The following is a 10,356-nucleotide window of genomic DNA, read 5'->3' on the forward strand; positions in this document are numbered from 1 at the left end:
GATCTCTCACAGTCAGCCCCATCGTTGATTCTGGGGAGGGTCAAAAATACTTCAGTTTACTAGTTTTTTATTTAGCTCATCTAATCTATGAGTATGAATATGCCTAGTATCTGATATTTGCAATAAACCAGGATTTATATCGACAAAAGTGAATGTGAAATTCAAACCATCTTTAATGTAGTTTGTAAAACAAAGAATCCTAAAATGCAGAGAATAGACAAGGTTTAAATTTGCCAATTCAATCAATTCTCTGAGTCTGGATATCAGAGAATTTTCTGGAACTTGTGACTCAAATTTCCCAGCATATCAGAAAGTATGGGTATTCCTGGCATGTGCCGACTAATGCAGGGAATACATTAAATTGTTTATTCATGCAAGTATGTACCAAGTTTCACACATAATTTTTAACTCATCTTATTTTATCGAAATTGTGCTTATTTATTTCAAAATGATCTATTTTAGGGCTTCAATGGTAACCTCATTATTTATGGACAAATTCTCTTGTTCCACAAGTGTCTGCAAAAAATGAGTTTACCAACGTATTCCATCAGTTTAATGTTTATTCATTCTTTAGCATTTTCTTCACTAATTTTAATTATAATATCACTAACAAAATTTTATTCTGCAGGTTTTAGAAGATACACATTACGGTAGAGCTGTCGATTGGTGGGGGCTTGGTGTTGTTATGTATGAAATGATGTGTGGTCGTTTACCATTTTATAGCAGAGATCATGACATTTTATTTGAACTGATATTAATTGAAGAAGTGAAATTTCCAAAAATATTGTCACCAGAAGCAAAGTCTCTGCTCAGTGGACTTTTGATCAAAGACCCAAAACAAAGGTATGACATTTCCAATAAGTATAAAATGTTAAAATCAGTTCACCCAGGATAAATAATTGGATAGTGATAAAACATTTGAAGCCTTAAGATTTAATATGTACATAATTCAAATCCACACACACACATCTAACGAAATGGACTGCCAGAGTCAGAGATGCTGCTGATGCGCTATAGTGCATCAAATATACAGAATTTTGGGAAAGGACGCATAAAAATTTTGTAAACACGTCCCATGGGGGTACATTTTTCCAAGTTGTGAGAAAAAAACTCTTTTCAACTTTTTTCTTCTCACTATCTGTCATGCAGTGTCGTCTCAATGTATGGGCTTGCCCAATACATTTTTGGGCCTCACGAGAAGAAGGGGTCCTAAAAAATGAGATTTGGTTGAAATTTTTGAGAGTCTGTCAGATAGAGCCTCGGATAAATCACTTGGCCTGGGGGTCCATGATACTTTTGGGACGTCTATGCTATCATGATTATGCTATGTTGTGACCTAGAACTTTTAAGCAAATGAAGAGGAAGTACTGTGCTGCATATTGGTATAAAATATACAAACCCTCGGGGGAGGAGATGAAAGCTGCTACTAAGAGGCTGACGAAATATCTAGTGTTCCTAAATGAGGGGCTATAATACCAAATTTTCCAATATCTGAGGTTTTTTCTTCTGCATGTTATGTATCGGAAATTACGGTACTTTTTGCTACTAATCCACATTCAGAGCCAGCACATTTACTGTGTAAATTTGCTTTATTAGGTGAACATATGACTTTATTAAAAATCATATAATATGAGATTACCCGTTCATATTGTAAAAATTTTTCCATGATTGTTGGAGAAAAAAAACAATCTAAAAATTCTTATCATAAATATCCTTAATTTTGTCATCTAGCCGTTAGGCAGTCATGAGTTTCACATCGCGCAAATCTGGGTTTGGGATCCACTAATGCACTGTGGTGGTTAGCTAAATACAATTTTCTAAGGTTTTACAACTTTGAAAGGGCTATTCCTTTGAAAAAAGCTCTGTTGTCGTGATGCAGAGGTGGCTCTTGGGCCATACAGGGCGCCGCTCCAGGAAGGGTGCCAAATTTGAGATAAAAAGGTGAAAAGAAATTTTTAATTATAAAAAATAAGTGAAAAGTATTTTATTCCTCTAGGAGGGGTGCCAAACCCGCGATGGAAGGGCAAAAAAATAATTTTAGGAATTGCTGTGTGTGGAATGGGGGAAAAATTTGGATGGGCATGAATGAATGAATGAACGCCAGGGTCTCTGCCACCGGACTTATCCCATTGCCGAGATCTCTTCATGGCAGAGTCTGGAACAAAGTGAGTGTGTACACCTAACAGTCTGAGTGTGTAGCTAGTGTTGTGTATGATATTCAGTACTGCCATCTATACTTCAAATTGTGAGTGAAGTGTAATGATTGAATATTTGTAACGTTGTAGGCCTGTTGCTCTCTGTGGCAAGACTTTTTAACGGGGAGATCGGCTCGCATTCGCGCCTTGAAGTTGGGAACCACAGAAAACCAACTTCAGTCGAACACGACTGTGGGGTTAGAACCCGGATCCTCGCATCGCGAGTCCGTCACTATAACCACTCGACCTACGCAGTGGCAAAGGATGGGATGGGCAGGAGGGGCACCAAAAACAGGTCCTGTACAGGTAAAGATTTGTCTTGACCGCCACCTGCTATACCTCAGCAAATGTATGACACATTAAATTTCAAATCCACACATTTTCAATTTGAAAGCAAGATAGATAGCACCACCTACTGAACACAAGACACACTCACTGTTAGGTTTCACCAATATGAATCTGACATAGTTTCCACATTCATGTGTGAAATATGTGGCAGTTAAATGTTGGTAGACCACAGCTGCACCATCAGAGAGAGAAGGGAAAATCATTGCAGGTGGAAATTGTTCAGCAAGGATTTCTATTAATCAGGAGATCATTCAAATCATTTTCTTTGAATTTAATCAGAAAATATTATTGTGAAAGAGCTGAGATTTTTTCTGAAATGAAAAATCAATCTGAAAAGAATTTATAGATTGATATATTTTAGTAAATATATAATGTGCCTAACTTTATATTTAAGTATGTTACCCACATGTTATAATTTCTCAGTGTTGATGGGTTTTTTTGCAACTTTTTCTCTACCAGTAGAATAGTTGACAGCGAATGTAACTAAACCTAGTCATACTAGTACATTAAACTTTTTTTGTTAGTGAATTCTCTGGAGACAGAACATGGGGGTATACCATCTTCTGATTTTTAATAACCAATCATCCATATGCAAGAATCGGTTCATAAGAATCGAGCTCTGCATGCAACCACGGTGTGATTGTTAGGTTATTTTTAAGGTCACGTAACGATTGACAGGCCAAAAAATTTCTTTTTTTTGGGAATTTCGCCATTGACCAATCATGGGCGGAGATACGGGGGGGCGTGGGGGATCATTGCCCCCCAGCATCAAATGTAGAGTCGACTGATTTATATGAATTGACATCATCATTGTGCCCCCCAGACTTCCCAGTCTATCTCCACCTATGTAACCAATCAGCACCCAGCCAAAATTAATGGTTGTTGACAAGATGGAGGAGAGGAAAAGGAATTTTTTAGAGCGATTGTAGCCTGAAAAAATGGCAGATTATTTAAGCAAATGTTAATATGGTTGAGGAGAAATGATAAATATATATACATAATATTTTTTTAATATGTTGCAGTAAAAAACAAACATATACAGGGTGATTATAAAAAAAACTGTCCCGACATATGGGCCCCTAACTATCATACCATTCACAGAAACTGAATGAAGTTTTGGCATAAGGTATTTTGATGTATGCGCTCAAGAATGATATGGAAAACAACAGTGTCACTCTAACAGTTACGGTTACAGTGAGAAAATTTCGAAAACATCAAATGGCAACACCAAGTTTTTTGTATTGGAATGTGATCTCCATTGTGAAAAACCCTAAATAGCATTCGAACGGCAACTGTAGCATGAAAATCACCGGCGGTAGATAGGCTAAAAGTGAGGACAACCAATAAGGACAGAGAAGCAGCATAAAATAAAGCATTTTATTGTGTTTCACAAATTTTCCACATGACCTTGTGGAGGACTAATCGGGCTGGGATCTCAGCCGAAGAAACGGTGTGACGAATGAAACGAACATTAATGCTCTGGTGCACGGCAAAGTCCTTTTTACTTTTTCCTTGCCTAGCTCCGGAGATTTTCGTGCTACAGGTGCCATTCCAACGCTATTTAGTGTTTTTTAGTATGGAGATCGCATTCCAATACAAAAAACTTGGTGTTGCCATTTGATATTTTCGAAATTTTCTCACTGTAACCGTAACTGTTAGTGACACTGTTGTTTTCCATATCATTCTTGACGCATACCTCAAAATACCTTATGCCAAAATTTCATTCAGTTTCTGTGAATGGTATGATAGTTAGGGGCCCCATATGTCGGGATAGTTTTTTTATAATCACCCCGTGCATACTTAACCATCCGATATGATTCGAATCAAGGACTCGTCCCACGTTCACTGGGATGGATCCCTGCCACCCTCCGTAAAGAGGGTCTATGCTATATATGTTACGGTTAAAGTGATAAAGAGCTGTTGTTATACGAATAATCATCTGCCTGTTCAGTAAGTTTGATAAATTTTGCTCATACACCATGAATCTATCACATTTGTAGGTCATTATGCATAATCGTCAAACCATGGTTAATGCGATAAATGAGTCATCGTTGTGTTTATATTATGTATTAAATGAAGCTAACATTACAAGAATAATAATTTATTTAATATGCTTTGTTTCTTTAAATTAATTTTCATAGCGAAATGAACATGGTACTGTGCATGTATTGCATAGCCGTTTCATGGTCGAATAAAAATAATAGTAATCAGATAATACATTAATATTAAAAATGTACTTCGCTTCTGTAATGTTGGCTTTTTTACATACACCAAGGTGTGTGAAAAAAACAAACGCAGGAGCACGTTAATAATGATTTTTAATTTATGTACAATTATATTTTGGCCGATTTTTAAATTAGTTTTAAACTAATAAATTTCAAACCTACAAGTTCCCATAATATGAAAATGTTGTATTTCGAACCGATCAATTATGATATTTATGGATTGAAAATTTGAGAATTATGCATAATCATTGGTAAATGTGATGAAAATGTAGCAAAATTTATCAAACTTTATCGAAATGATCCGATATTTTATCACTATTATCAACATATATGTGCTGTATATAGACTCCAACACTGTTTTTAACTCTCCCACACACAACCTTCAGATAACTTTTTGATAACTTAAAAAGTCTGACGAATTCCTTATTTGGAAATGAAAATGTTAAATGTTTGTTTTTTTCACTTTTTAAAATATGAATCATGAAGAAACTTCTATTAAAAAAAGAATTCACGTTATCTCGCATGGAAAAAATTGTTTACTAAGAATCGAGCTAAGAAGTGGGTAGCGTCGGTTCTTAACTTATTCTTATCTACGGAAGAAAAACGATTCTTAGTTAAGAATGTGGTAGCAAAATTCCCTCACGATTCTTAACTACAGATCAAATCCATTGTTAAGAAGCTGATTCTTATTAAGAATCGGAAGGTAGTATATTCCATGGTTTTTTAGAAACCAATTATTTGTTTCATTCACAGGGGTACTGGTAAATAATGGGGGGAGGATTATTCAACTTACTTTTTTCTGAAAGGGGGCCCCACATTTTGCCTATAACTTGGAGCGGCATCTCTAGAGAGTTAAAATGAAATAAGGGAAAAGAGTGATTTTTTTTTTTCTCTTGAATGTCGTCTTAGCAAATTTCTGCTTGGTTAGTCTTAATGTTTGTTTGAAATCTATACAGGATGTCCTGTAAGTGCTTATGTGGCCTTTATCAACCATCCATCATAGAGGTGTAGTTCCAATTTAAAAAAATGCCCAAAAGGCATTCAAAAATTACCCTGTACCAGTTTTGAGAACGAAGATAGTGTCAAAATATAAAAAAATTTAAACCTTTATATAGTCCCCTTGTCCTTTAACTTCCAACATTCATTAAGATATTTATATTAAAAAACAAAGAAAAGTTATGAAAGAAAAACCAATGGATAAAAACCAGCAAAAACCAATGGATAACACTTTTTCCCTCATTTATGCTGTCCTTTTCCCAACTTTTCTCCAATTTTTGAATTTGAATATATCTGCAAACATTGCACATATAAAAATATACCATATAACGGGGGACCATGTAAAAATATACTTACCGTATATACTTGCGTATAAGCTGAGCCCCCCCCCCCCACTTCATGACCACAAAAACCGCAATAAATTGAAAACCTGTGTATAAGCCGACCCCAAAAAATCCATGCATTTTGGAGAAAACAAATTCTAACATTTTCATGCAAAATGAATAGCTTGCGGAAATTTACAATAGAAAACGATTCAAACTTTGTAATCCGTTTCTTCTGAGTCCGCAAGCTTATCGTAATCCATCATCATGGGGGTGCGGCATCTTCGTTTTTATCTTCATCTGGGCTGTCATCGCTATTGTCACTTTCAAAGAGGATATCTTTAGTTCCGTCCATCGCATTCCTGATGCAACACTTTTTGAAGGATCGAATGATAATTTTGATGGAAACGGAATTCCACGCCTCATGTACCCATTGGCACACTAGGCCAATGTCAGGTTTCTTCAAGGCACCACTTTTTGTAGTTTCTTAAACTTCGGGACTCATCCATTCGATCCACAAATTCCTCAGTCTTTGAAAGGATTGTTGATGCTGACATCTAAAGGCTGTACAATCACGTTAGCCCACCTGGTATCAAAGTCAATGATGTTTTAGATTTTCTTTGCCTCGGCTTTCACATTATTGGTTTTGTGGGGTTTGAACATATCCCATACCAATAATGCCGGTTTCTCAAACACTGCTACAAAAATGACTACTGATTGTGGGGGGTCAATATTTCCTCATCAAAAACTGACCCGGGTATAAGCCGACCCCCACACTTGAGGAACAAATTTTTCCCAAAAAAACTTGGCTTATACACGAGTATATACGGTATTTTGCTAGACACTGTAGTTTAACTATCGAAACTGGTACAGGGTAATTTTTAATGCCTTATGGGCATTTTTGAAATTGGAACTATACCTCTATGATGGATGGTTGATGAGATAAAGGCTGCAGTAGCACTTACAGGATATCCTGTATATATAAAATAACATGTTCTGGTTGACTGATTCGTCATCACAGAGCTGAAGCTATAAATATGACATTTGATCAGTAGTTTCATTTTATGATGTAAGGATTCACTAAGAAGGGGTTTTTCAAAATTTGGCCCCCAAGGAGGTCCAAAGGTTATATAGAGAAATCATGTCGAGCCAAAACTGCTGAAGCTGTAAATATTAAATTCATAGTGAGTATTTTTATTTTATAATGTAGACACTTACTACAGAAGGATTTTTCAAAAAATCATTGCCAAGCAGTTTTCAGATTACCAAATCCATGCGAGCTAAGCTAGTGTTTTCAAACTTATAAAAAATTTATAGGCCCCTCTTACCAATGTAAATACTAATTTACATAAGTAGATCACATAAAGCATAATGCTTTCAAAATACAAGAGGTGGTCGGTTTTTTAATAAATTATCTTATTTTAAAATGGAAAAGGGCTTAATAATTAGGCCTATGTGTTTGTGTCATTACCAAAAATCTTTCGATCATATGCAGTTTAATGTTTAATTTATTCAATGCAGTATGTACATGGTAACTTTACATTAATGCATAAAACTTTAACAGGCTAGGTGGTGGTCCAGATGATGCTAAAGAAGTGATGAATGATCCTTTTTTTCGATCTGTACCCTGGCAAGATCTTTTGGAAAAAAAGGTATGAAAATTTTCTTAATCCACACTCACTTCATGGCTCTAAATAAGGTAACTTCATAAATTAGGCAAGCTTGTATAGGTAGTCTAGTTGCATCACTGATGAGGAGGATGATATATGATAAAATATGATGTTGTGTAATTTCAAAATTTTAATTAACATTATAGGGGATAATTGGGTTAAATGTAAACACGAGTAATTCTAAATGCACATGACAGACCAAAAATGCATTCAATATTTTTATATGGGTTGAATCGGGTGACAAGAGTTGTTCCGAAGTTGAATGCCACTAAAGCTTCATCACATGTTTACATGTTTTGTTTGTGAAGCAGAGTTTCAAGTCACTTATTGAATTTGTGTCACCCTACAAAACTTTGTTTTAAGCACTTTTTTTGAGGTATGGAATTTTAAGGTTTATTTGCTGTTATATTTTAACAAGAATTATACACACAAAAATTTATAAATGAAAAATTTTAGGTAAAAGTTTACATTTACCCCATATATTTTCTCATATTGGTAAATGTGAACTAGTTATTGGGGTGAATGTAAACATCAAGTTAATGTAAGCATAACAACTTGAAAGTTTTTCCTCAAATGCTTATTTTTAACATATATTTTTGTTACCATATTTACCATGCCCCAAAATTGTGTTTGAAAGAAGGCAGTGCTGACCTACGTGATCGAGAATATCACAAATGCTGTTGCAGGTATGAACAGAAATAAAAGCTGTCCTCAAGCAGAAGAACATTTTGTGGTCTGGTGGTCATAGTGACAGACTCGCATTGTGAGGGCCTGGATTTGAACCCCACTGTTGCCACAGTGGTGGTCGGTTGAATTTGGTTTTCGGTGGTTCTCAACTTGGAGGTGCGAATGTGAGTGAATCTCCCCATTAAAATGTCTCTCCACAGATAGAAACAGGCCTACAATGGTACAAATACTCAATAATTTCACTTTACTTCTAAAATATAGATGGCAGCACTGAAAATCAGACACTTTATGCACACTCAGACTGTTAGATACTCTCACACTTCCGACACAATATACTCAGTAGTAAATGGCACATGGCAATAGACTGGAGTTGGGCTCAGTTCGAAAGAAAGGTCAGTTTCAAATGCTGTAATTCATAATAGAATCGGCATAAAAAAAAATACCTTACTATATCTTCCCTCGGGTTTGAACCTGGGTTCGCGATATCAACATTTTTTCACGATGGTAGACCACGCCACTCGGGTGCAGTAATTGACAGGTCAGGGGTAAAAATTTAAACACAACATAGAAAAAGATTTTTTTCTTAAAATCAGTTATTGTTTTATTTAAAATCGCAGGGCAATCTCAGAGGGAGGTATGATTTATATGTATATAAATTTGATTATTTAAAAGAAAAATGTTTAGGACTAAAGCATTATTCAGATTTCCAGATGTGAAAAAACAGTTTCCGATTAATCCCAAGCAACCCTACATGGTAACTGATCAGAATGATGTGAACCAAAAATTGAAGAGGTTAAACTTGTTAATGCACTATAACCTTAAAAATGACCTTTTTGTTGTTCACCTATAATGCAAATTATTATGCCATCTGGCAAAAGTGGTCATTGTTACAAGCATATTATTCCATATGTTGATGATAGTAAATATAGTAATTTCCAGATTATTCCCATGCTTCAATGTAAGTTGCAGCCATCGTGTGCAAATTATTATGTAAATAAGTTAAATGTTCATTTTTCATAACCATTAATTTTATTCATTTACTTTCCAGGTTACTCCACCATTCAAACCTCAAGTCACATCAGACACAGACACGAGATATTTTGATCAGGAATTTACTGGAGAATCAGTAGAGCTCACACCACCCGATCATCAAGGACCTTTGAACTCTATAACTGAAGAAATGGAACAACCTTATTTCCAACAATTTTCTTTCCATGGCAGTACAGGAACTCTTGGAAAGAGCATTGATCAATGATTCCTATTTTCTATAAAAGTGTATAAATAATTTTGGTCCTTTGCTTTGAATTAAGTTTCTAAAGTGCCATAGGACCACTTAATGTGTAAATTATAAGTTATCTGTACATACATACATATTGTTTTCATTATTGCTTGTGATACTTTGTTGTAGAAACATTCAAGGAAAAACACTTCTTATCAACATGTTTTTTTCCCTTTCAGAAAACCTTTAAATTATTTAGTCTGTTGATAAGAATATATATTGTAAGTATAATGTTTTTGTGCAAAATTTATATTTTTGAAAAATTCTTTTCTGAAAGGAAAACTAAAATATGCTACTGTGTGGCTTGTGTTAAAACTTGCACAAGAAAGATCAGGAAAAACATTTTTTGTGTGTGTTAACTCTATTTTTGTGAAATTCACAGAATAATGAAACTATTAAAATTTTTCTGTACAGTGTATTATGAAACTTTATATTCTTGCTCTCATTTCTTCCCCCACCCCAAACAGTCAAATCTAGTTAGGTATTGGAGCTTTCACACTTTTAGCCTTATTTACATATACAGTCGGACCCCAATGTAATGAATTCTGATTTGAGGAATTCCTTAATTCAACTAATTTTTTAGAAGTTTCTGTTCCAAAATACAGTCGAATCCCATTTTAACGCATACCATTG

General features: G+C 35.0%; 1 protein-coding gene across 6 annotated transcripts in view; it reads left to right on the plus strand.

Annotated features, from left to right (window-relative positions):
- Positions 1-10,139, plus strand: part of LOC149072965 (RAC serine/threonine-protein kinase-like) — a 75,456-nt gene extending 65,317 nt beyond the window's left edge. For 5 of the 6 annotated variants that reach the window (XM_089247051.1, XM_089247049.1, XM_089247052.1 and 2 more), the window contains 3 exons: positions 629-843; positions 7,652-7,739; positions 9,493-10,139. In XM_089247051.1, coding sequence (XP_089103177.1) covers positions 629-843; positions 7,652-7,739; positions 9,493-9,699 — 510 coding nt within the window. In that variant the 3' untranslated portion in view covers positions 9,700-10,139. Of the gene's footprint in view, positions 1-628; positions 844-7,651; positions 7,740-8,443; positions 8,609-9,492 lie in introns of all 6 variants that reach the window. The other variant, XR_016194492.1, reaches the window with a different exon arrangement.
- Positions 10,140-10,356: the final 217 nt, after the last annotated feature.

This window comes from Pholcus phalangioides, unplaced genomic scaffold (assembly GCF_987345545.1).
Source record: "Pholcus phalangioides strain wild (caught in Gottingen) unplaced genomic scaffold, Ppha-v1.0 ptg000017l_1, whole genome shotgun sequence".
Classification (NCBI taxonomy): Eukaryota; Metazoa; Arthropoda; class Arachnida; order Araneae; family Pholcidae; genus Pholcus; species Pholcus phalangioides.